This window comes from Neovison vison, chromosome 11 (assembly GCF_020171115.1).
Source record: "Neovison vison isolate M4711 chromosome 11, ASM_NN_V1, whole genome shotgun sequence".
Taxonomy (NCBI): domain Eukaryota; kingdom Metazoa; phylum Chordata; class Mammalia; order Carnivora; family Mustelidae; genus Neogale; species Neogale vison.
The window spans coordinates 48,096,754-48,124,356 of NC_058101.1; the positions used below are offsets into that span (position 1 = coordinate 48,096,754).

Consider the following 27,603-nt stretch of genomic DNA (forward strand, 5'->3'; position numbering starts at 1 on the left):
GAGAAATAAAAATGGAGTTTTATGCAGCATTCCCGCTGTTCTGGCAGAACAAGATACACGTACGAGCGACAAAAGGAGTTGTGTGATTTCAGCAATCCCATGTGTGAGTTGAAAGCTCTCATGTTTACATTTAAAATGGACACTGCATGATATGAAAATGAATCATAACATACATGCTAATAATTAAAATTTAAATCTTAGAAGCACTATCCAACAATACTTTAAAAGCCCTAAATTAGGAGAGATCACTGAAGGAAGGAGAGCTTTTATATTTAGTGCCTATAATGGCACTTTCCCTCTGCTTCTGAACCAGGGGCCCCACAGATGATGCAGCTGACCCCGGTGATGGAGAGGTGGGTCGTGATATTGAAGAGACCCCAATGTTTTTAGGAAACAGACCCAGGAGGCCCCTATTTCTCTGGAATGAAAAGCAATAGAGCCCTTTGGATTTGTCTTTTTTTATTTCTCCCTTCCCACAACCAGTAAAAAAAAAAAAAAAAAATTACAATCAACACGGGTACAAGGATCCAATTAAAAAAAAAAAATCAGTGTGCAAGAGGGCCACAGCCCTGCCCAGGCTTAGCATACATATTTACAGGGCGTGTGGCCCTGGGTGCAGCTACAGAGGCACATTGAAAAGGTGGTATTATGAAATATACAAAGGTGCTTTCTTTCTATTTCATCGTAGAACCCGGCCTCATTTCCAAATGAGAGCACTACAAAACACAAATCACACTACTACTTACTACGTAACTTACAAAAAATGCTGTACAGATGTGCGACTATAAATATACGAGTATAAATGGCTCTGTTTGGGAACTGGTATCTACAGGAGCTAAGGGTCAGAGGGCGGCTCAGTTCGGCATCCCAACCTGCTAAGTTGGCACATAAGCCAGGATGGGGGAGAATGGGGTCTTGGGAGTGAGGCTGTGCGGAACTCTCTCCCCCAGACCCCTCAGAGGCTCCCTCCCTTTCCCGGGGGCAGACTGGGAGTGTTCAGCGTGAGAAGTGAGAAGCGGTGGAGGGAGTAGGTGTGGACAGCAGGCCACTCTCGAAGGCACAGAGAAGGCATCAGGAGCAAGGAGCAGCACAGCCCATGGACCTACAGCCACACACGGACCCCTAATGCTACTTGATGATCACCGTTCTGGGGGCTGTCTGGCCATGCCCTGGTTTCTGCCCTTTGAGAAAAAGGCTGGATCTCCGCAGGCATGAAGAGAAGGCAGGAAATTGGAGCTTGCCTATCTATGGGAACGCGAGAGAATGTTCGAAAATTTTTTGGCTTAGATGGATGAATGGAAGCTGCCGACCAAAAAGCTGACTCAGACATCTATCTTGCACGGGGAGTGAGCAGGCAGACAGAAGCTACAATTGTCCCATGTCTTTCCTGGGATTCAAGGTGGCAGCAGTGGAGGGGATCAGAGGGGCTTCGGATCTTATTCCAAAAGACTCAACGAGGGCAATTTTATCTGATCAAGAGGGTAGCACTGGGCTCTGGCCTGATGATCAATTTGGCTTTTAGAGTAGCCAAGTCAAGAGCCCTAGGCTCTTGTACCAGATAAACCATCTCTACCCCAGTGCTCCCCATTCCCTAGCTCTCATCCTCCCAACTGCCCAGATCAGGATTTGGACCATTCACTTCTCAGAAAGATGGAGCCAACAGGGGAGCCAAAGTCCACCCTGAACCTCTTGGTAGCTCAGATGCAGCTCCTGCCCTAAGAACTTGGGCAAGGCCACGGCAAGGAAGCTTAGGTGAGCCACACCTGTCTAGGTGAAGACACCCAACGAGGGACTTGGGGAGCTCTGGCAAAGGGTAAAGGCCCACCCTGTGGTCCTCACCAAGTCTCCACACAATTACACTATTCCCACACCCTCCCCACCCAAGGGGTCTGGTCTGGGGCAAGGGCTCCTGGGGGCAACTGCTCTTGGCTGAGGCAAATCTTTGGTAAATAAGAGAGATGGCAGAGCATTCTCACCATCACATACGCACGTAACATGTACATCTTGGAGAACCTTCCATAAATCCCTCCCTCAGGGGTTTTTCGGAAGAGGACTGCTGGAGTCTGAAAAATGGGTTCTGTGGAGCCAGCCAGCTGGGCAAGGCTGGCCAGTGTGATCATCTGGAGGCCTTCTCTGTCCCAGTCTTTCAGGATTACTGAGCACATCTTGTAGGCAGGAGCTCGGGAGTCTGCACCGAGATGGAGCCACTGTGCAGGCTACCAGGCCAAGGGCTATGAAAGCAGGTGGCTGATGTGAACAGCTTTCTGAGGAGGAATGGCTCCCCGCCAGGCAGAGGAGGGCCCGCGGAGACCAATGGGCTGCTGGGGGGCACCCCCCCTACCTCCGGGCCACCCTACAAGGCGGTGCTGCTAGCGATGCTTCTGGTGCCCCCGGCCTCCCCCTGAGCCTGCGGGGGCTCATCTGGGGCCTCCCGGCTCATGGCCACGTTATCAAAGGCCTCGGGGACCTTGATGGGCAGCTCAGGCTCCTCCTCGAGGTTCTGGCAGCAGCCGCTGCAGCGGCAGCACGGTGGGCAGCCGCAGAGCAGGCAGCACGTACGGCAGCAGAGCCGGCAGCAGAGACAGCAGCGGTTCTGGCAGCAGCCGGCGAACAGGGAGATCAGGTCGTCCCAGGGCTTCAGTGAGTGCATCCACAGGGGCAAAAAGTTCCAGTTCTGGAGCCTTCCGGGCAGGATGCGCGGGCAGCGCGACTGCAGGAGAGTGAGGACCACCACTAGGAGGATCACGAAGATGATCGGCACGCCCACGCCCACCAGCACCGGCCAGCCGGCCAGCGAGAGGCCGAACACAGCCAGCGGGATCAGGAAGAAGAAGAAGATCAGGTAGAAGACGGCAAACCAGCGGTACTTGGAGGAGACAATGCCCAGGCCCTTGGCCAGGCGGATGGGCAGGCGGGTGAAGGGGATCGGGTACCATAGCATGATGCCCGAGATGTTGAAGAAGAAGTGGCACAGGGCGATCTACAACACAAGAGAGAGGACAGGTGAGTGGGTCTGGTGCCTGGGGGAGTCAGGGTGATGGAAGGGTGGTCTACTGGTCTACAAGGCATCCTGAGCAGAGGCAGGGGTCTTCCTGGTCTTCAGAGCACAGTTCAGAATGCGCCTCATGAGGAGGAAGGGAGGCTCTGTGCCCAAGTAGCCTGGCTCCTGAGGCCACACTCTGCTCCTTCCCCGTGTGCCTATTAGGTGCCAGGCATCACAAGAGGGGCTCGGGACCAGTCTGTCCCATACATTAAGCACTAGCTGTGTGTGGTTGCTGAGCACATGACCACGTGGCCAGCCCACATGGTCTACATAAGATGGGCTGCAAGTCCAGAACACATACTTAGTGTCCAAGACTTAGTCTGAAAAAGAAGGTAAAACACGTTACCAGCTTTTAAATCGATTACAAGTTGAAAGGATAATGAGTTAAATCAAATACGTTATTAAAACGGATCTCCCTGTTTTAGTTTTTTAAAATGTGGCTACTGAAAATTTCCAATTACGTGGGTGGCTCAAATTTATATTCTACACTCGGATTTCTGTCCGGACAGAGTCTCATGAGCTCCTTAGAATAATCCTAATGAGATACGGTTCCCGGGTTTCTGATGATGGAACTGATGCTCAAGGTCAGGTCACCTGTCTAAGGTCACTTAGCCTGGAAAGGCAAGACAAGAATGCCAATGCCAAAGGTCTTGTCCAAGTAATCGAGCTGATCCAAGCAGGTCCGCCTCATTCTAAGCCCAGAGCACAAGCAAACTCCCAGTGTCCAAGCAGAGTTCCCCAAGTGGAGAGCAAGGAGATGGTAGTGTGGTATTTATGCCTCTTGAATCCTCTTCCCACTGCTAACAAGTAATGGCCACCCCGCCTGTTTAAACCACCACCAGGGATGGGAGTGGTCTCATGGTTTTGAACACAGAAAAACTTGGCTCTTGTTCAAAACCATCTGCTTGCAAGCCCACAAATGCTGCTTAGTTCCCCCAGAGCCCCCAGCCTGCACAGCCTTTCCTAACCTGCAGTGAGCTCCTCAGGGTATTGCCAGGGCTGGCCAAGGCAGCCAGAATGGCGGTGGTAGTGGTGCCGATGTTGGAGCCCAGCGTGAGTGGGTACGCCCTCTCGATGCTGATCACACCAATACCTGGTGGGAAGATACAGAAACTGGAGTATCAGCCTCAGGGGATGATGCGAGATGGTAATGGCAACAAGATGGGGAAGCCGAGGAGAAACTCACCGATCAGGGGGGTCATAGCGGATGTGAAGACGGAGCTGCTCTGCACGACGAAGGTCATGCCTGCCCCCACGAGGATGGCCAGGTAGCCAGTCACCCAGGCAAAGGGAAATGGAAAATCTAGGAGACAGAGGTAAAGAAAGCTGTCACAGGTTTCCTAAGGAGGCCTGGATTGGGGGCCCAGCTGGCACCTCCAGAGGATCTGGGGGGGCATGGGCTGGGCCAGAAGGTCAGGTTGTATGGCAGCCTCCCCAATGCCATGGCCAGAAATTAACAAATGGGATTTTTAGAATCCTTTCCCCTTGCATATTCAGATGGTAGAGCCAAGAATGTGTGTGTGTATGTTATGAAGGCAAATACACACACCCCAAAATTCTGATGTTGAAACCCTAACTCCCAGTGTGATTATAGCAGGAAGTGGAGACTTTGGGAGGTAATTAGTTCATGAGGGTGGAGTCCTTATAAATGGGTTAGTGCCCTTATAGAACAGAGATCTTCCTTTCTCTCTACTAATGCCATAGGAGGACACAGTGAGGAGGCGGCCATCTGTAAATCAGGAAGTGGGACCTCACCAGAACCTGACCATGCTGGTACCCAGCCCAGACTTCCCAGGCCTCAGGACTCTGAGAAATACATTTCTGTTCAAGCTACTGAGCCTAGGATAATTTGTTACAGTAGCAGAACTAAGACTCCACCCAAATAACCACCTTCCTACCACAAAGCACTTGGAGCACTGGGACCTCTGTTCTTCTGCCTGGCCTGGTCTCCCAGTACCATAGATCCTCCATTTTTGTGAAGGAGCATGGAGGCAGGACGGGCAGCTCAAAGTCCCACATTTGGAGCTCTCAGGACTTCCCATATGGCTCAGACCCTGCCCACCCAGCAGGTGCCCAGAGTGACCCAGCTCAGCCACATGGCCACCCTGGGACAACCCTGGGAGGCAGATATTCTTGGCCCCATTTCACTGAGGTTTCACATGGAGGTGATGTCCTTGGCCTGGCAGTCTCTCACCGGCCAGGATGCCATATTCATCAGCAGCTTCTCCTGGCCAGTGGGGCTGCGCTGGCTGCCTCGAGATGCTGACGTATTACCCATGATCACATTTTCTTCCCAGGAGTTGAAGGGACGTGGGGAACAGGGTAGACATCCATTACCCTTTTCCTAAGGGCTCCTGACAAAGCCCAAAGGCCTGGGCATAGGAAAACCTGCTGGAAGGAAGGCTTGTCTCACAGATCTCTGGATTTGAGCCCCCTCTTCCTCAGGACATTTCGAACATGACAAAAGCTAGTGCCTACTTCCCCAGACTCTACCCAAGACACCAAGGAAGAGTTCAAGGGCAAATGGGATCTCAACTTCTTCAGTTTATCAGATCCAAGAGAGAAACTCCATGCAGAGGCCATTGCTAGATAAAAATCTGAAGGAGTCACCCCACACCAGGAGCAGCCATAGTTATGTCATGCCCTAGAGAGCCCAGAATTGGCAGGAGTGGGGGGGTGAGGGTACCTACCAGTGTTGATGGTCTTCTTGATGACAATGGCCACCTGTCCCCGGAGCACAGAGCCCAGGAGCTTGACGATCATGATCAGGCAGCCGCAGAGGACCAGCAGGGAGATTAACAGCAGGATGGTGCCAACAACAATGTCCGGGAGGTTGGAATTCACAAAGATGTGCTGGCCTGAAAAAACCATGGAAAGCCCTTGTTAGGAGGGCCATTCCCTCCGCCCCCTGCCAAGGCCACAGGTTGGTACTCATTCCCTCAACATCTCTCTGTATGACAGTAACAGAATCTTGATTGTTAGCTTGACCTATGGCAACCCAGAACAAAGACCACACTTCCTAGCTGCCTTCTACAGCAAGGTGTGACCCTGAGGCTCTGTTCTGTCCAGTGGAAGCTTCATAAGGCCAGAACATGAGGTGAAATCCTGTAGCCGCAGAGCTAGTTTGGGCATTCTTTTACCGCTAACTCCCACACAATGTTCTACTCGTGAAACTGAGGATACTTAAAACGGAGAGTCTGAGGAGCAAAGTGGGGTAGGATGGACAAGTCAGAGTTGGAGCTACTGCTAACTGGAAGCCTCCTTATTTTTTTGTAAGTCCTGCATGGCCCCATGATTCTATAGTTTTACTGATGGATGGCTAGCACCAAGAACACAGGAGGTGATGAACTCATGGACACTGTGAGGTCAACCACACTTAAAATACTTGCTGCTCAGAATGAATGTGGCCATAGGGTGGGGAGAAGAGGAAGAGAAGCAGAGATACACACATGGGCAGATAAGGAATGATAAGAATTAAAGATGTCGGGATGCCTGGGTGACTCAGTGGCTTAAAACCTCTGCCTTCGGCTCAGGTCATGATCCCAGGGTCCTGAGATCGAGCCCCACATCGGGCTCTCTGCTAAGCGGGGGGCCTGCTTCCTCCTCTCTCTGCCTGCTTCTCTGCCTACTTATGATCTCTGTCTGTCAAATAAATAAATACATAGATAAATCTTAAAAAAAAAAAAAAAAGAATTAAAGATGTCTGGGCCAACATTCCAGAGGCAACAGTCTAGCTTCTTAAAGAATCAGAGCATCACATAGGCTCACTGCCTTGATCAGGGCTTTGGCTCCAGGGTCTTGAAGGGGGCCTAATGGACAGCAGGGACTCATGATTTTAGGGCCAATGTATCTGTTCTGTTCCATGTGGGCCCCGCATCTCCTGCAAATCTGGTGGGTGCCTCCCTAGAGCACAGAGGATACCAATGCATCCCGAGGGAGGACTCCGGAACCTATTGCTGAGCTCTGGTGCATTATGGGACCGCCAGAGGAACTGGGCCTCAAGACCTAGTTCCGCCCCCTACTGTGGGACCCTGGATCTGTCCTTGAGACTTAGTTCCCGCTGCTGTGAAAGTGCATAGTTCGTGACTTGGAATAATGCTGGTGTTCAGTGAATCTTAGTGCGCCTTCACTTACTGGGCTTCACGCAGAGTAAGAACACTGTCAGCAGCCCCCAGCACCCATCCCCGTGGCCAACACTCTGTTGAGACCCACTCACACTTGGCAATGTTCTCCTTGGAGGTCACGTTCTTGATAGTCCAGGTGTACAAACCATCCGACCAACAAAGGGAAGGCGAGGTGCAATTCTCAGGCGAAGGGACAGTGACATTCATTTGAGTCTGAATGACAAACATTGAGAAATGGTATGTAGAGTCCACCCTATGCACTTTTGATGGGGACTAGCAGGCAATGTGGCAAGTAGGAGGGAGACACACATCAGCGTGTGTTTGTACGTGTGATGCACTGTTCCACGGGTCCCTCCATCAGTGGGAACACAGGTGCCAAAGGTAAGCCAGGAGACATGAAAGTTATAAGTCAGGAATAATGTATCTGCAGTGCGGGGCGTGGCAGAATGGGCTGGGTCTGTCCTACTGCATTATCTGTCCATCCAGCATTCAAAAACTTGTTTCCTTAAGGATTCTCACAGGCCAATATTTACTTCCTCTTACCTCTCATTTGCCCACACTGCATTACAAGTTTTGCCTTAAGCACAGGTTCAAGAGTTTGCCCACCTAGCAATATTCTTAGAAACTCACCACGCTGGTCAAAGTTTTGCACCAAATCTTGATCAGACTCTTGTTTTTGGCGGCTTCCTCATTCATTGCAATTTCGCTGATAACCTTCTTATCCAACTGAGGAAGACAACAGGTGGGAGACAGTAAGCTTCTCCTCAGCACTGGGGAGGGACCCACATGAAGGTTCTACTAAAGGGGCTTCAACAACATAAGCCCAACTGAGAGGCCCTGCTGGAGTGTGTCAGGACTCACTCCATCTGCACCCCCAGGATGGAGCACCGCACCTGGACGGTAGCAGGTGTTGGACAAAGGAATGATCGTATCAACAACAGGCTGGCAGCTGGGAAACACACAACAGATGGTCATTGGGTGACAGCAAAACCCAGAAAGTAAGGGTGGTAAGGGGCAAGGTCAAAACTGACCCATTTTCCAAGGCAACAACCACAAAAAGCCTTTTAAAATTTATTTTAGTAATATTTCAATGACCCTAGGGAGCAGAGGGGCAAGATGGAAGGGAAGGACAGCAACCTTTCTCTTGGGATAGGAGTAGGGTAATACTTTTCCCATGAGCCCATGGGTGCTGAAGTCAATAGGGGGACTAAAATGGCCCGAAGTGTCCAATGGAGTCTTTTTGAGTTTTGAGAAGCGCTTGTCACACGCTCCCACCCCAATAAAGATGATATATGTTGAAAGTCAAGGAAAACAGAAAGGCCAGTTATGATACCCAGTGTCCCCAGAGTCACACCTCCCATGGCCTTTTTCAGAGGCATTATAGACCCTCATACTTCTCTACTATCCCTGCCCAGTTAGGAGAGGAGGGGAGTTAGGGGGAAAGGGGGAAGTTAGCTCCTTCCTTTCCCTCTCTGAAGGAAGCTGAGTTACCTGGATTATGAGCTTGGTGAAGGGGTCTGTGATGACTTTCAGAAGTGCTGGGGCATCTTCTCCATTCTCGAAGTGAAAGGTCTCCACCACCACATCGGTTAGGGTCTCCAGGTAATGGGTGGCTGCCTCCAGGGGCAAGAGCACCAACACAGACAGCCAGTTGAAGAAGTCATGGACAGTAGCTCCTGCAAAAGCCCTATAAGAATCCCAACCCAAGCCAACAGTTGGATTAGTCAACAAGCAAGTAGGTACCAGTCTAGGCAGGTCATGGATGGCATTATCTGCCGGTGGGGCGCGCGGGGGGGTCACCTCTCTGTCTATATTCACATTCTCACAGCAGTTCCCAAATGGTTGATATCAATATCCCCATTTGGCAGATGAGAAAACTGAGGGCCAGCAAGCATAGAGGAAGAGATGACCACTGCCTGGGTGCTGGGTCCAGGACCCCTGGACTCCCACTACCCAGCAGAGGTTTCCCCACCAAGCCAGATAGCACTCAGTTCTCTCTGCAGGGGGTGGGGGGGGAAGGGAAGTAGACAGGTTATGGCCGTAACAAGGAGCTCCGTGATTCATCCAGACCACTTCTGAATCACGCCATTGAGGACAATCTTCCTTTGGAAAGCTGAGGGCCAGTGGTATGACGGTGACCAAAGCCATCAACTGAATTCTTAACTTTGTTAAAATCTTGAGACTCTGATGAACCATTTGAATGGCCTGCACAGAAAACAGGTCAATATACACTACAATTTATATCTGAGAAGGTTTGCACGGTCCCCTGAATTCCATCCTATCTCCAGACTAACAAGTGAGATGTTTTTCCTCAATAAAAAAGTTTTCCTTTAAAAAGTATCTGCATGTTGGGGCCCCTGGGTGGCTCAGTTGGTTGAACACGTGCCTTCAGCTTAAGTCATGATCCCAGGGTCCTGGGATCAGATCAAGCCCCATAGACGGGCTCCTGGGATTGGATAGAGCTCATGGAACTGGGCAGGGAGCCTTTTTCTCCCTCTCCCTCTGCCCTTTTCCTACCCTCACTCCCCACTCATGCTCTCTCTCAAAAATAAGTAAAATTTTTAAAAAGCAAAAAACAGGACAACATCTGCATGTGCAAAAAACCACCCCAAACCAAAAAAAGGACTTGAACAGACAGAAGCTAATAAACCTGTGTGGGAAATGCTTAACTTCACTAGTAGTAAAATTTATTTACATTTATTTACTTAGAAGTACAAATCTTTACCTTCCATATCAGCTAATATTTTAAAAACGTAACCTATTCTTCCAAGAGAAGGTGATTTAAGACATCTTCACAAAGTGATGCAAATATTTCTTAGTTGTTTGGCAAAATGTTTTAAGAGCCTTATAGGGGTCGGATATAGTCATTACTTTTCTGAAAACTCACGAGGTGTTCCAAACCACCAGGAAAGAATGATATGATGCATGTCTCCAAAGACATTACTGAAAACAATCTATTAAAATAATCCAAACGAGGGCTGGGCTAGTTCAATTTTATTCCTATGTGCAGCCACTTTCATAGATCATGTTTATATTTGGCAAGTTTATATTTTATATGTAGCAGTGAAGAGCCCAGAATCTGGAAGAAAACCTAGACTGAGTCCCAGCCATGCCCCTTAGGGAAGTTATTTAACCTCTTTGTGTTTCTGTATTAATGAAATGGGGCAAAGAAAAGTCTATTCAGCTTCTTGAGAAGATCAAATTAACAGCCGGCCCTGGATAATGTTGTATCCGTTCTCGAGACCCTTGGGACACTTCATCAGGGACCAAAGAAGGTTAGCCGCGTCTGAGCAGAAATGAGCAGCTCTGAGGACCTCTGCCACCTGCCAGTTCACCAGCTAATGAGGGATGTCATCTGCTGATGACCCATCAGCTTACTGCTGTCTGCCCGACCTGTGCGGAGACTGCGCCACGCAAAGTACTTCTGTTTTAAAATTTCTGGAAAAAGCCCATATGTCAGAAGGCAGGCTGAGAACGTGCTTCATTTTCCCATTAACCTTTCGGAAGGAAGGGGTACCCTCTGCCTGTTTCAACCCGCCCCATTTTCCGATCTTCTGCACCCACAAAAACTGTATTTTGCCTTTTATTGGCATGCAGATGAAGTACAAAGGGAAGGTGGCAGGGGTTGAGCTCAGCCAAAAGAGGAAGCTTTAGGAGGTTCTAATTATTTCTGACTCAGCGGGATAGTAAATCCTATCCTAACTGGCCTTGTTTTAACTACACCACACGGCAGGGAAGCTTCTAGCTAGGGCTTGCCTTTAGGGAGCTCTTGAATGCATGCCAAGTACCTGGCTAAGCATTTACCTGTAGGACTGGGTTTAGTCCTTTGGACAATGAAGGTAACAGACAGCCAGTGATCCTGGCGATGCCGACCACGGAGCTGAGTTTCATCAGCTGGTAGGTATGTGATCCCAACCCCCAGTTGCATTCTACTACGGCTACTTCGGAGCTCTAGCAATGACCAGCATATTCGCACTGGCTGATTAAAGGTAGTTATGAGGATCTGGCCCAGCAAAAGCTGATTCTGAGGCTCCTACCTTCTGAATTCATTCCGGTCTCCTGCCTGCATGAGCGCCACAATGGTGTTGGTGATTGAGGTCCCAATGTTGGCCCCCATGATAATGGGGATGGCTGCACGCACACTCAGCACTGGAAAACGGGAGAGAGAAGGTTAGGGAGTTAGCAAGCTTAGAAAGACAGCCTGGCCACATTCCCAATGTGGCCCAAGGCAGGATGACCTCAGTCAAGCTGGTAATTGCCAAAGCAGCCTTTCCTCATGATTTTGGGGTCAGCACCAGGCTACGAATCTGATGCAAGCTGGGACGGCTCACAGAAATATGCACGTGTACCCAAAAAAAATGTCCAGCACATACGCAGACTCCACAGAGAAGCCCTTCTGTGGAGCCCAGTTTACAAGTGCCTTTCTCAATTTCTCTAACCTCCCTATTACAGGTGCAAGGCCAGCTCAGGCGACAACAGGAAACAATATGTAAGGACTTGTGTATTTATTATGGAAAATTTCTTTTTCTAAGACAAGTTAGTACACTACCACAATGTTCTAACATATGAAAGCAAAGCTATATATTTTTAAGATTTTTATATATTTATTTTAGAGATAGCATGAGCCAGGGGAGGAGCAGAGGGAGAGGGACGAGCAGACTCCACACTGAGCACAGAGCCTAACCCGGGGCTCAATCCCACCACCTGAGACCATGACCTGAGCTGAAATCAAGAGTCAGACACTTAACTGAGGCACCCAGGTGCCCCAAAGGTAAAGTTATTTTGAAGAATAAGTTTTTTCTGATTTAGCCCAAGAAAGTTCTAGTTAATTTTGCTAAAAATGCTGGTCTGTGCTGAAAATTAACCAGTTCAAATTGCCCTCCCCCAACCAAGCCTCTATCCCAGCTTACCCAGAGAAAACGATCAGCACGTTCAAGTTCGGAATGCCGGCTTCCCAAGCTCAGTGGTCCCCAAGCCAACGTGTGATGGGATTACATTTCTTTATTCTTAGCACAGAGCAGTGATGGAAATGTTCCTCTCATCTACATGGCCCAATACGGCAGCCACTGGCCACATGTGACTATTGAGCCCCTAAAACATGGTTAGTACAACCCAGCAACTAATTTTTATATTTAAAGTAACTTAAGCTTAAATAAAATTAAATGGTCATATGTGGCTAGTGGCTGCTGGACTGGACAATATAGTTCCAGAGAATTCAGAGCTGAGTCTTCAAGCCTCGGGGACTGTATTTTCAGACCCAACCACAGGAATGAAACAGGAGGCTTCCCAGGATAAGGCAGGACATGTCATAGTTGTGCAAGAAAGGAGGACACCAGTGACTGGCCTGGATGTATTCAGAACAAACTCCAGGCTTCCCAGCAGGACAGGGAAATGCCTGCAGTACGTCTGGGCCCACAGGTGCCTGGACTCACGTGAAGAGGCCACCATGCTGACGACGATGGAGGAGGAGGTGCTGGAGCTCTGCACCAGGACGGTCACCAGCACGCCAATCACCATCCCAGCCACGGGGTTGGACATAATGGAGTTATTGCTGAAGAACTGTCCAGCCACCTTTCCTGAAGAAAACAATGCACGGTTTGGAATGTTAGGTGGGCAGTGGGTATACTGTAGTCTCTAGACACAGCCAGTGGGCTGGGTGGGGGGTGGGAGGGTGAGGCTAGCCTCTAGCCCAGATGGTACCTCCGGACTCACTTCCATGGGCTTCTTCCCAGCGCTGCCCTGGCACCATGTCTCCCCTTCTGTGACTGAGCTCCCAGTATACCCCCACCACCCAGTATATCCCTTCACCCTGTAGCCTCCCACATCTCTGCCATTCCTTTCCACAGCAAGCCCTCCTCCAGCCTTCTCTGGTCACCAACGGCCTCGACTCTACTTGGCCCAGTGCGTGTCAGTGAGTCTCCTGATGCCCTAATTCCCCGTTCAGATTTATCTCCCAGGAATGGATATTCTCATTCTTCTCTGTCCACTTTATCCAACCCCCATTCTCCAGCCCCAGCCTAGCCTGAGATGCCCAAGACCACCAATCCATCCCCCAACCCATTTACAGAAGACCAGGGCCCAGAGGGTGGAGGCCACTTGTTAGGTACTCAGAGAGTGAAACGCCTTGCTGATGCTGCCTTGGACCAGGGACTTGGCAGTGGCACCCAGGAGGCTGGTCTGCCCCTCATCCATCCCCACAAGTGCCCCCTTCCCCAGTTCTCCCAGGTAAAAAGAGGAGTTCCCAAAAAAGGCACCATGGGGTATAGAAATCCATGGTCTTCCATGTGACTGGGATCTGAGTTTGGAACCCACTGTACCAGCTCTAGGCTGTGAAATGAAGGTCTGGGCAGCATGACCTCTTTCGGCCTCAGATGCTCCTCGTCAATGAAAAGAGCTTTGGGAAGGAAAGTGCAGGACCCCAGGTGGCATTCCAAGTGCCGGTTATCGGTGTCATCCCCTACTGGGGGAACACAAGGGATGGAGCTCATGCTGACCTCACTCCTGGGTCCCCCACACACTGCACAGCCACCCTCAGTCCTGGAAGATGTTTTGATAACTGCTGAGGATACAGATCCACCAACTCTGGGACCCTTGTTCTTTTCCAGCTAAGGCCCAGCCCTAATTTTCCACAGTTGCTTTAGCTCAAGAGCACTCCTAGCTAATAACCTCTTCAGGTGGGAGGCCCAAGACAGAGGGATCCCTGAGATAAGTCCCTCTGTCAGACAGCTTCCTGTCCAGGGTCCGTGGATGAACACAGGAGGCCGACAGCTTGGAACTGGCTCTCGCCCTGGCTGCTGGCCTAAAAAAGCCAACAGTCACAGCCCCTTTACAGACATCAGTTTTCTCTTCTGTAAAATAGGGGTATGACTTCACAAGAGGTCAGGGGACTTCTTGCCCTGAAACAGGCTGAGAGGCTGCAGCTGGAGAGGGCTTGCTGCATTGTGACCATGCAAACCCAGTACCACAAAAATCCCCTCACCCTAGATCTTTGTCCCTTCCATCCATACCTCCAGCCAGCTGGAAGGCACTGCTGAGGACATCCAAGGAACACACGAAGAAGTAGAGAAATCCCAGAAGCAAAATAAATTTCCCAATTCCTTGGAAGACACAGAGGATCTTCCCTTTGGTGTCTCTCTCTGGGGTAGGGGAAAAGGGATGAAGTCTGTTAGTGCCCGAAACTCAGAAGTTTGGCAGTGAGCTCAGAGGTCCCCCCTTCTCCCTTCTACACCCCCCCTCCAGGTGGCTATAAGCAAGGCCTAGAGATGGGACACAGCCATAACTGCAGTTTTCAAAGCAATTACCACTCTAGTTCATTTAGTTGAAGCCTGTGGTGAGGTGTCTCTAAAGGATCAGCTTTGGAGAGGAGGGGTCCTATGGGGTCTGGGGCACTGATAGGCAAGCCAGACTCCACGCTCGGCTGAACCAGTGCTGCTGAGTGGGGCAGTTAAGGGCACTTGGCACCTGCTAAGAGTGGGATCAGAGATAATGGCTCTCCTAAGCACCTTCAAAACAGCACAGGATACTTTCTAGAACGTGGCCACAAGGTAGCAATCACAGGCTCCACTTGGGGAGGGTTGGGGCGTGCACACATCCTGGAATGCTATGTCCTTGGATGCAATTTTCTCTGCTCCTTCTTACAGCAGTTCTCACTTCCTCTCTCCCAGCTGTCTGAGCTGCATACAGACCCCACACCCTGCACCCAGGAAAGAAATGCAGCATTTGCCTGCATACCAGCCTTGCTGGTTGTATAGTCTATCTTCTGCAAGCCTTCCTTGATGCCCACATTTAGGTGGGGAGCCCCCCCAATCCAGGAGCTCTCAGTGAGGGACCCCGTCTGTTCACTGCTGCATCCCGAGCACTGCTCCTGGGAGCCAGTCGGCACACAGTGGATCATGGGGAGCAGCACAGTGCCTAGCGTTCCAACACTGGGACACTCACTGAATGAGGGAGAACAAAAGCCCCCCTAGTCCTCACACTGTGCTTGGAATTGAAGCCTCCAAGACTGCCAGGTGGCATCCCTAGCCAGGACCTTTGTTTGAAGGGCATCAGAGCAAGGGCAAGAAAGAGGCCAACACAAAGGAGACAATACGATGGAGATTGTGAACCCAACCCTCACTGATGGGAGTCCCTCCTGCCTGCTTTTACCTGACCACTTGATCCCGGTGTCCCGAAGCTCAGGCAGGTCCCAGGGGTCTGCCACCTCGGTGGGCTCCTCTATCAGTGCCACAGTGGAATTGGATGGCAGAAGTTCGATCTTAGTCACAGGGCTCCCGGTGTCATCTATCCAAACAAGCAACAGAGGCCATGAGAATACGGGTCACACCAGAGTCTCCAGGGGTCCTCACAGAGGCCAAGGTGGGGCAGGATGGGCAACACTTACTTTTGTTGATCTCCTTGCCTTTCCCAGGTGTGGTGGGCTGCTGACTGGTGACCCCTTCCAAGTATTTATTGGTGTTGGGCTGGGCATTTTCCAGCTCAGGCCAAGGAGCCATGGCCTGTGGACAGAAAACAGAGCTTATAGAAGCAGCCACTAAAAGGCGTCACTCTCTGGTGCTGTGTCAGGAAGAACCAGTGGCTGCAGAGATTCAGGAGAGATGAGGGGGGTCGTGCTCAGACAACTTCTAAGTGTGGGCTCTTGAACGCCTATTTCCACCTCTGGGTCTCCCGCACCTGCTCACCTCGGCTGTCGCTACATCAGACCCCATCTTAGTGTTTTTCCATTCTAGCCTCAAGTCAGCTGAACTTGCTTTGGTTTCTCTCACTTCCCTCTCTCAGCGTCTGTCTTGACTCTCCTTCAGTCAGCAAGGGGATGCACACCTAACCATATTCCACTCATGGAACACCAAGTCCTCAAGCCCTACGATGGGTTCCTCATCTGCTTTTTAGTTCTAAACTACAGGTCTGCGCCGAACCTCATCCAGGGGACATAATGTATGTGTAGATCCTCATATACGTTCTACCTGCCGGACCCACCACCGAGTCTTCTGTGAGCAGCGTGACCTGCCGGAGCTGGTTTGAATCCCAGGGGTGCCACTTATCAGTGAGTGTGTGTTTAGGAATGTCCTTTCATATCCCTGAGCATAAAGACATAAATGTTTCCCCATCTAGAAAATGTGGATAGTTCTTCATACTTTGCAGGGTTACGAGATTAATGGCGATACCTAGAAAGTGCCTGGCATCAGGCAGGCAATTAGGACTATGCGATGCGGCTGAATTAATGACCCTTTGTCAGAACCACATTCCTTCCAACCTTTGATAGAGACTTCCTCATAACCCATTTTCTCAACAAAGCCTTTCTTGCTTACACAGACAGGAAGTGTGGCTCTTGACACACTTGGAAGTCCACTCCTTGTGGTCCTTGTGCTTTGACACACGTTAGACAAGGGGAGGACAAAGGACTCGAACAAACAATTCACTGAAGAGAAAGTACAAGTGGCTAAAATACTACAAAATAAGAATCTGGCCTCATTAACAACCCAAGACATGCAAAATGGAACAGGGATTTAAATTTCGACCATCAGATCAGCAGAAAATTATTTCTTAGGTAAACTATGCTATGCTAGAGAAGAGGCAGTGAGCGGAGCACCACTATAGAATGCTTTACTTTTTAAAAAAACATCTCTAGGGTGCCTGGGTGGCTCAGTGGGTTAAGCCACTGCCTTCGGCTCAGGTCATGATCTCAGGGTCCTGGGATCGAGTCCCGCATCGGGCTCTCTGCTCAGCAGGGAGCCTGCTTCCCTCTCTCTCTCTCTCTCTGCCTGCCTCTCCGTCTACTTGTGATCTCTCTCTGTCAAATAAATAAATAAAATCTTTAAAAAATAAAAAAATAAAAAAATAAAAAAACATCTCTAACCCAGTCCATTTCACTTCTAGGAATTAAGAATCTAGGAACATTTTCTCCCAGAAAATACAAAATACCTCCCTGTTCCGATCACTTCTTTGAAGAGATGTTCCCAGAATCTGGGTCGGACTTCTTTCCTATTTTTCTTAAATGGATCTACTTCCTGCCTACCAAAATGTAAGCTCTACCTGTCAAATAGAGGCTTTGTCTAGATCCTCACTGTATCCTGGGGGTCTGGAGCTCTGCCTGGCACCATCAGCAAGGCCCCATAAATGGGGATTGACCGAATGAACGGGATGCAGACCGAAAAGGCGTTGCCACACTGTCCAAGAGATGAAAAGTAAAAACACGGAAATTGTTGTATTAACCATAGTCCTTCTGTGAGGCGTAACAGCATGCCACTGAAAAGGTGATAAAGAGCCAGAAGAAGATTAAAAAAAAACAAACAAACAAACAAACCAGGAAAATGCTTTAGCTAAATTGTGAATAAAAGGTACTTCTTTGTCCTACTCACAGCATGTTCTCATAGGCTCTGGGACGGCTGCTTGGGATTCAGAGTGGCTGATGGGATTGTGGGGGACCTATTCTTCCTCTCTATGAAATTATCAAATTCTCGTAAGAGATGTAGCCCAACCCCAGACCCACAAGTTGCGATGGTTCGGGGACACCCGTGGTGGCACTATTCTTCATCCTGGTAAGCCAAGACCTCAGCTGATTCTGGGTGTCCCCATCAGGAGGGGGTTTCATCTGCCTAGGGAATTTCGACTTTTCCAACGAACTGCAGGACATGACATGTTCTTCCACGATCACAAGGAAGAATGTCTTGCAGGCACCGGCTTCCATGGATACATAACCAGGCCTTTCATTTCAACTTAACGAGCATCCAACACAGGGCCTGGCACACAACCGGCCTCACATGCTTTCCACACAGGACGCTGGGACCTGCCTGGCCGGCAAGAGCCTGTACTGACTGAGCCTGGCTGTGCTCAACCTCGCAGCCACCCATTCGGGGAGTTACTGTTCTCCCATTAGACAGATGAAGAAACTGGGGGATAAGGAGGCTAGGTAGCTTACCCAAGGACCCAGGGTGTAGAGCTGTGAGCTCGGGTCAATTTGAATCCCGAGCCTTTTCTGGCAGCCACTCCTGGGCTGGGTGTTCTCTGCAGGCCACTCAATTGGTTTCTAGGCTAGACATTGCTTCTAACGTCTGGCCTTCTGGAGTTGCTGTGCCTGCCACAGGTTCGACTCCTCCCTCAGGCTCAATGAAATTCCTTCTTACAGCTGACCATCAAAGGTGGGGCAAACCCTGCTGTTCTCAAGGCTTGCTGGGGTGGGGCAGGGGATGGGCTTCCTGGAGTTGTGCTGGAAGGCAGCTATGAGGCTGGGGCCCTGGCAGGGGAGGTGGGAGCTGGGTGGCTGGGGAGAACAACCTAGGCTGGTTGGAGAGAGCTCTAAGCTCAGCTCAAGGCCACTCTGCAGGTGACCTGGCTCAGGTTTGAAACAGCACAGAGATAAGAAAAGACAGAGCCAGGTCCCCATGCTTAGGGAAGCATAGCTAAGAGGTCTACCTCTGTGACTCTCCCAACACAAGATCCTTAGCCCCAGGGTTTTGGGGATCTTGGGGATCCTCATTTCAGTCAGGCGCTAGGCTGGGTAACTACACAGTCAGGTGTTCTGAATCCCAGGCCAGCTCTGCCTCAGATACTAAGGCAGTCACTCGACTGCTCTGTGCCTCCGTTTCCCCTATGCAGACTGGGGCTTATAACAGTCCATAACCCACTGGGTTATTAGACAGCTTCAATCAGTTAATTTCTGAAAAGTTCTTGGGACAGTAACCTGTCTGATCAAGTGGTAAGGTTCCTCTTCCCAGCACCCCTGAGAGGAGTTAGTGTTATTCCCATTTTACAGATGAGAGAGCCAAAGCACTCAGAGGGGTAGAGCCACTTGGCACAGGTCCACAGCACGATTTGAGAGGGTCTGACTCCAGAGTTGGTCCTGCCTCTCAGCTCCACGTCTGGAACGCTCCTGGAAGGGATGAGTCACGCAATAATGGCAACAAACGTGCACTGTATCTGATTAACGCCTCACTACCAGGCTCATCGGAAGATGCCGCAACACTCAGGCAGTAGAAGTCAGCGCCCCACTTCCACATGCAGAGCCCAGGGAGGAACCAACAGCTCGGTGGACTGGGTCTCAAAGCACCTGCCACTCCAGTTTTTGGCACAAAAGCATTCACCTGCATCAAACTTCAGCCACCTCAGGACCCCTTGGAGCAGTCGGCACTTCCCCATCATCCCAAACGTTAACTTCGCCGTTTGCCACCCAGAACTGCAAAGTCGTCTCTGCCAGCCCCCACACCCAGCCAGCACCAGGACCTGCTGACTCGAGCTGGAACATCACAGCTTGTGGTCTCCAGCTCCCCGTGCCACCTCACCAGGCTGGGCCCCAGTGCCAACCAACACACAGCAGCCTGTTTAACTGGTTTGGGCCCCAGTGCCTCCCAGGGGTTAACTTTGCCAGCACCCAGCTGTGATTGCATGGGGACTCCCCATTTCTTTACTGCCGGATGCTCCCTAAATGATCCCCTTCTCAGGTCACATTGGCCTCAGTTTGGGGCCCTGAGTCCTCTCTGTAGGGTGCTACCCTCTGCTCTTGCCTGGGGAGCACCCCTCTTCAGAAGGCCCTCCCCCCATCTTTCAGTCCAAGCCCTCCCTCCACACCCGCCTGAGTCCCACGGGCTCCTCTGACCACCCCCATGTGCCAGGCAGCACTGCCTGTGTGACTCATAGGGCTCCCCGCCACACACGGAGTCATTGATTTCTAATAACAACTACCGTTTAACGAGCTCCAGCGAGGTGCCAGGCACTGTGCAGGGCCATGACACGTAATATCTCCTGCAATCTTTATGCGAGAAAGGGGTCATGCTCATCCCCACTTGCAAACAGGACAACCTGGAGCGCAGAGAGAGATTACGCCGCCACTTGATCAAAGTCACCGGGCAGGGGAGGGACAGTTTTTAAACACAGTCAGTGAGGCTGGGACCCTGATTTACAGTATCCTTGGCCATAATGTAAAGGTATTTTCCCGGAGCACTGGTTTTACTCCTGTACTGGGAGGTAGGCTGAAGAGTGTGCCTGGTGGTGACTTACACTGGACACAGGATATTTACATGGAGCCCGTGCTCAGCCTTGCCACTCCTGACATTCGGAGCAGATGATGCTTTGCTGTGCCCGCGATCTTGTGTTATCGTAGGAGAGGCAGCATTCCTGGTGTCTATTCTCGACATACCTCTTCCCCTTAGTTTTGACAACCCAAAAGGTCTCCAGACATTGGCAAATGTCCCTTGGGGACTGAGAATAACTGGTCTATAGAGCTTCAGACTTCACATCCCAGCTACCTGGTTTCAAGTCTCAGCAATGCCATTTGCTGTGTGACTTTGGGCTAGTTCCTTTGCTTCTCTGTTTCCCCACATGTCAAATTAGGATAACATGACCGAGGAAGGATTGTTATGCTTAAGGGTGTTATGTATTGAAAGTTCTCAGAATAGTGTTTGACACCTTGTTAAACCTTCTGTGGTTTTCAGCTATTGCAGTAAAATAATCAGGGACATTGGAATATAGAGGACAAGACTTCTCTGAATTCAAAATTAAAATGACAGGACACAAAACATTGCTTTGAGTTTGCAAGGGGCGACTCTGAACTACTCACAGATTTGCTAGGGGTTCCCATATACTTGGCTTACTTATTCTGCTCCAGGGTAGCTTAAAGGAAAAATTTGAAAACCTATTATGACCTTCTACAACCTCTCCTTTTATAATCTTAATTCACTCTAGAATCATACTCCCATCTCTTTGCACATCTCTACAGCCTTCTCTACTGCTGTTTAACTTTGAGGCAAGACCCATATGTTAACGCTTTTTCTCCCAGTGCTCAGTAGACTACATGTCGCGGTGCTTCTCACATTTGGGAATGGAGGAGTCCACGTTCAGGGTTTGCTGAAGGGAGGCACCAGGTCCCTGACTAGGAAACACATCAAGCCTGCAGTTTACCCAAACCACCCCCCCCCGCCACCATAAGCTGGGTTGGACAAGATCTGCTGGATGGAAGACCCGCATCAAGAAACTGGGCCCTGGGGACGCCTGGATGGCTCAGTTGGTTGAGCAGCTGCCTTCGGCTCAGGTCATGATCCCAGCATCCTGGGATCGAGTCCCACATCGGGCTCCTTGCTGGCAGGGAGCCTGCTTCTCCCTCTGCCTCTGCCTGCCTCTCTGTCTGCCTGTGCTCGCTCTCTCTCCCTCTCTCTCTGACAAATAAATATAAATAAAAAATCTTAAAAAAAAAATCTTAAAAAAAAAAAAAAGGAAAAGAAACTGGGCCCTGAACATCACAGCAGCCCCACTTGGGAAACTCTCGTCCCCACTTATGTCAGAAGGGTGATTATTTGCCCATTTAAATTGTGTTTTCAGGGACTGGATTTCTTGAGTGATCACCAACTATCCAGCAAATACAGAAACAGACACTTCGCCCAGTCTAATGTCCAGGGCGCTTAGAGCACGGTGAGCAGTGGGTCAGGTAGACGCCCACTTGCGCTGGTGCAGAGGAACAGGACCTCCCAGCAAAGGCGCCTACCCACTGACGGGCCTCAAATACCAGCTTACTCTGTGAGTCCTCTGCTGGCCTCATTCACCTCCAGGCCCTTGTTTTACTCTTTGTCTCAGAAGGCGGAAAAAAAACTATGAATGTCTCCACGCCTCCTTCTTAGAACTCTTTTGTCTTCACTACTGCAATCGCTCTTCTCAGCGGCATGGGCACACAGGTTCCACTCACCTCACCTTCCCAGGCAGCAAAACCCCAGCTCTCGTGTGAGCTGACCCCGCGGTTCTGGAGGAAAGGGAGGCCCTAGAACCAAATGCCTGTGATAGACCCTGAGGCCACTGTTCAGGGCCCCTCCTCCAGGCCCCCGGAGCTGCCAGGTCTGCTGCCAGGATAGCGACCGGCACACAGCACCAAGATAGCACCCTGCAGTGGGTGAGGACCTGGTCTGTGGAGTCCTGCCACGGTGTGGGACCCTGAACCTCTCTGAGCCTCAGTTTCAATATCTCCAAAATGCGGACAATCCCATCTCCCTCCCTGAGCTGTTGCAGGATTGACTGATAAATGGGCCTGCGTGAGCCCCTGAGCAGAGGGCCTTGCAGAGTAAGAACGGAGAACTCTGTGGAATGAGTTGCATCATGGACAAGGCACAGCCCAAACGCCACTGTGCCCTAGACCGTAGGCTTGTCTTCTCAGTGCTCAGCACAGCAGCAAACCCTCTGTTAATATCTGTCCAATAAAGGAACCTAAAGCGCAAGAGACAGGCGCTAACACTGTTTTGTGACGGGGGAGTGTCCTATGTGATCCGTGACCTCATTAAATTTTACAATAACCAAGTTCTTTCCAGTTTACAGGGAGACTGAAGCACAGAGAAATTTAAAAAGTCCCATGCCTACCTGCAGATGGGGTCAGGACTGGAACCCAGGAAGGCCGGTTCCCAAGCGGGGACCCCTTCCACAGACCTCTCAGCCAGGGGCTGAGACAGAAGGACCAGGAATCCTCTGGGCTCCCTCCAAGCCACGTGCCACCAAGCTCCAGGGACTTGCAGGAGAGCTGGCCGATATAGTCCCCCTGCAAGGGTCCCTCCTACTTAATCCTTTAGAGGGCTAGAGATGCCAGCCAAGAATGCTGGAATGACCGGCTGCTGTGCCCACAAAGGCTTCTGGCCTAACGGAGACCTGGATTCAGCAGAGGCCAAACCTTTTTAATAAAGAGTCTCAGCTAAGCAGGAAAAGGTGACACTGAATGAGCTGGACAGAGGCCCCAACCTGAATCTCAGGCCCTTCTCCCAGTGCGGTGCCAGACACCGGCCTGTCTGAACCTGCTTCTCTAGGAAGGGCCTCTGAGCAGCCGCTGGGGTCTTTGGCACCTTTGAGGCCCCCCAAAGTCTCTCTCCCCAGGGTATCCTCTGATCTAGCTGCTCCCTCGCCCTACCTTCCCAAGGGCATACTCCAGCACTCTCTTGCTACCTGCCAGAAAAAAGCAGAGAAGCATCAAGTCATCCACTTTGTCTGTTTGGTACTAATACCCATAAAGTTTTTGTTTGTTTAACCCTTAGGCATGAGGCTGGGTGGGGTCTGAGCACACACCTACTCTCTTGCTCCCCACCACTCATCCCTACAACTGCACTGGCTTCTGCAGAATAACCCTTTGGGCTCGACTTCCCACGTCCCCATGTGTACTGCGCCCCGCCTGCCAAGAGGAACTCCTCAGGCCAAGGAGAGGACACTTCTCAGACCTGGGGAGCAGGAAAATGTAGGGCACCTGGCAGTCACCCAACCCCTCCACTAGGCATTGTTTGAGCTTCCCCAACCAAGACCAGTGCTGGTGCCGCCTGTACTCAGAACAGCAGCAGCCATTCCAGGTGGGAGGGGGAAGAGGCAGGGCAGCGTCCTGCAGAGAGAGGAGACAGGCCCACTGTCTCCTCCCAGGCAGTGGCCTCCAGCACCGCAGGGAGCACCCCACACAAACTAACCCGTCCCATCTCACATGCACTTCCCTTCTGCAAATTTACTTCTAAGCACTTGTACTTTCATGCTAATTCGACCTAGGGAAGAAAAACCAAGACACAAAGAAATTAACTGCTTCATGTTCTAGACTCTACACCCTCAGGAACAATTCAAACTCAGGTAGTCTGAGTCCAATGTTCAACACACTTCAGAAATCCTTTCAGACGTTGAAAGAATGGCCTAGACTTCAAAAATTCCCAAGAGGGCAATGGCTACTTTTTTTTTTTCAGCTTCCTTCAGCCATCACAAGGCAAAATAATCCCAAAGACATGGTAGTTGGAGGTGGGGAGGGTGCGTGGTAGTTGCGGGGGGAGGTGCGTGGCACAGGAGAGGGAAGCAATTGGTCTGGGCTTTGCATTCACAAATGGCTTTAGTTTGACTTTTGACTATAGGCACGAACAGGGTTTTAAAAATACATTTATTCTATCCCTTTAAACCTGGGCTATATTACCAAACTACACCCTCAGGATGCACTTCCAATGTACTTTTATGAACTTTTAAAATAAATCCTGCCATTCCCTTTTAACTATACCAATTCTTGTGCATTGTGTTGGGGGTGGGGGTTAAAAACCCTCATGACTGAAATCTCTCTGCAGCCCTCTTTTTGCACTCTGGGGCACTTCTGAATTCAGTGGGGATGTCCTGACTACTTCCTGTTGATACTGCCATTCTGCAGTCCCTACAGTGGAGGGGGGGTAGAGGAAGAGGGCAGGCAGGGAGGAAGGTGGCTGAAAATGGTGTTACAAGTTTATTCCAAATCACTGATCCCAAGAAGCTGTTTTCTTCATTAAATTGAATCCAGGCTATTTTTATGTCAGCTTAGTGCCTAACAGCTATAATCCAGACGTCCGTCCACCCACCACCGGGGACTTGTTTCCATGAGGTGGTTGAGTGATTTGGGGTGGATTTTGGAAGGGGCAATTTGTTAAACATCCAGGTGCTCTTCCTGCCACCGGTTCCCGAAGTTACAAAAATAGAGATCATTATCAGCAGGTTGGCTGGCAGGAGCAGAGAGATTCAAACACTCTGAACAACCTCAAATAATGGTTGCTCCTCTCAGGCACAACTTTTTCAATGCCCAACCCTGAACAACTTTGAGCTCAGGAGTGGGGGCAAGAGGAAGACAAACAGGTCCCAACCAAGCAGAGCTAACACAGAAATTGCTTGTGAATAGAAACAGGGAGAGGGGATTCTGAGCGATGAAATCCACAAGCTGCCTCCGTGAAATCAATTATTATTTGAGAAAGTTGCCACCTCTCTAAGGAAAAGGAGTTGATTCTAACACTCCTACCTCTGGGAATCCAAAGACTGAATTAATTCTGTTCTGTGTGCCACCTGTTTCTGGCCTAGAGATGCTGGGTGCCCTCCCAAGCTGACCACACCTGTGCATATTTCCTTGAACGCCATCCCCCCACACTGCTCACCTGGTATCCTCTGACTTTGCAAACACTGAAAAACTGTGGGCTCTGTTCTCCCAACACAAGCTGAAAAGACCAGCCCTATGAGGAGGGCAGCCTGCCCTGATGGGACCAGCAACCTAGACTGTATCCTGCAGTTCCTTTAGATCAGTAACTCCAAAAACAAGAATGGTGACCCATGGAAGTCACACTGGTGGGACTGGCATTACTGGACAGCCACACAAACCTAGAATTTTCAGCGCAGGAAAGGCTGGGAGAGAGTTCCCTTCCTTCTCACAAAGAGGGGGACACTAAGGCTCACGGGTTCATAGCCACCTGCTTTAGGTCACACTGCTAGTAACTGACCAAAAAAAGAAGAGCCCTGATTCCCATGTGACCCCTTTCATTCCCCCATTTTCCCCTCCCCAAGCCACGAATTTCAGTATATGTATAATTTTAGATACCCCCCACACCCGTGGTTGACTAATAACAGGGTCAGCACTAAGAGCGTCCTCGTGGGAGTTGTAACAGCAAAAGCAGTCACACTGAGAACACAAATAGAATCTGATAATTTAGGGAAGGTGTATTTTGTCTTCAGCCCCAAACCAGCCAAGTTCCTGGAGGGGTGAACATCGAGGGCTATCTGAAAGAATCAAGTGTGGGAAGAGTAAATGAGAGTTCTTTCCAGGGCAAGGAGGGAGAAGGAAGCGCCCTGGGCCGGCGGGTACTCACCAGCGCTCCTCACGCAGTTAATGGACCGAAGGAGGCACCCAGGCGAAGCTCAGCCTCCGAGGCCTGAGTATATATAGCGAAGGTGTTGCGCAAAGAGGCCGGCGGCAGCGGCTGTCATCACGCCCCTCGCACATTCCAGGACCGCCTGCCGCCGCCGGGGCACTGCCTACCTGCCGGCTTAATGAGCCCATCGTGACCTCGCCCCGCTTCGGAGGAAAGCCAGGCGCCCAGGCTGCGGGAGAACGGCACTGGGCCCGTGTGCTGAAGGCAGCGCTTGTCCCGGGCGCCCTGCCCCCCCGCCCCCGCCCAGCGCGGGCCGCACAGCCCAGCAAGTGGGGGCTCGCCAGGCTCCCCGCACCGCCGGCCGCGGCCCCACAATCCCACCCCATCCCCTGCTCTCTGCAACACAAGACGCTGAATCTTCTAGTTTAGCTCCTGTGAGGCTGAAGAGGTCAGAGACGTTGAGACACAGATAAAAGCCAACTGGAAACTCAGGGACAAATCCTTCCAAAACAAAGCCAGGATTGTTTGGCCTTATCAGTCTTTGGGGTGCTTTCTGCCCTCCTAACCTGGACTCTGCAGTTAAGACACTTGGCCAGCTGGAGCCCTGGGTCTGCCACAGGGCTGGTCTGGATTAGCCAGGCTGAGTAAGGGGAGAGGGGCTGATCTTAGCTCTAGACTGGTGCTCCTGCCAGTTCATCTGGGCTTTGGCAAACCATGTCCCTAATTTCACCCTCTTCTGCCTTGTGTACTCCCCATGTGGCCCCACAGCTTTGTCTGGCTGTGAGAGGACCCGTCCCAGAAAGAGCCTATCATGGCACTTACCCTAAGAGCTACCCAGTTAGGTGAGGGCTGACCCCCGATGATCACACAAACCCCTTGCGAGGAGGGACAGTAGCTTCCTTTCTAGTGGAGGCTTCTGGAAGGGTTAGGGGGCATGGCACAGCGTTACTCAGGTTTGCTAAGCGGAGATCAAACCTCGATCTTATTGCAAAACCTCAATCTTATTGCAAAACCCAGGCCCCTCCCCTCCGCCACATAATCCTGGTTTTACAGTGAAGGTAAGTGAGGCTCAGTTTACCAGTAGCCCTGCTGCGCACAGAGGAAGTGTGGAAGGACTCATGGGTTTAATCCCCAAACCAAGAGCCCTGTCCTCCCTCGGGAGGAGGAAATCAGCAGCGCTACTTCCTAGAACCCACTGAGAAGGACTGTCCCCGGGGTTGAGAAGTCGGTGGTTATGTACACTTAACTCTGGTTGGTCAAAGTGCCTAAGCCCAGTTTCTGGTTCTACCCTTTGCTCTCCCTGACTTCATGTGCTGCTGTGTAGAATGGGAATAATGTCCCGATCAGAATAAAATCAGCTAAAATATTTAGAGCACATAGCACAGTCCCTGATGAGCATGAGAAGCACTCAGTACATATTAACCAGTGTAGTTTTCTCCAGGAACCTCTGGTGTTAGAAGACTGAGCGGGAAGCTTTGATTAGTCTCATCGGGAACCTCAGGACTGAGGTTACTTCTCCGCAGCCTCAGACACTAGCTAGGCACATCAGTCCAAGGGTCAGGACTCAGTGCTTGGAGAGTGGGCAGAGAAATCAAATCAGCCCTGGGGCTGTTCTTATTCGAGGGATATTTTGCTAGTGGTGCCAGACTTCAAAGCTAGTTCTTGGAGGCAGTGACCAACCAGCAAGTCTCCTCCGGGTGACTTCCAAAGCAGAGTCTTCTGGCAATGGTGGTCCGTTGGCCCGTGTTCACTGAGCTCAGCTCCTCCTCCAGCTCTGGCCAGGCAGGCTGCAGACACCATCTCAGAGGCTCTCGGGGGTGGCCTTGGGCATCCATCCCAACAAGCCTCCCATGACCAATAA

General features: G+C 50.8%; 1 protein-coding gene across 1 annotated transcript; it reads right to left on the reverse strand.

Annotated features, from left to right (window-relative positions):
• On the reverse strand, positions 1-25,823 carry SLC34A2 (solute carrier family 34 member 2). Its single transcript, XM_044225843.1, has 13 exons — positions 25,740-25,823; positions 15,548-15,662; positions 15,313-15,447; positions 14,175-14,303; positions 12,600-12,743; positions 11,205-11,316; positions 8,659-8,854; positions 7,798-7,893; positions 7,260-7,380; positions 5,734-5,901; positions 4,230-4,346; positions 4,012-4,136; positions 1-2,980 (listed from the first exon to the last, which is right to left on the reverse strand). The coding sequence occupies exons 2-13, from the start codon at positions 15,657-15,659 to the stop codon at positions 2,354-2,356; spliced, it is 2,082 nt and encodes a 693-aa protein (XP_044081778.1). The 5' UTR covers positions 15,660-15,662; positions 25,740-25,823; the 3' UTR covers positions 1-2,353.
• Positions 25,824-27,603: the final 1,780 nt, after the last annotated feature.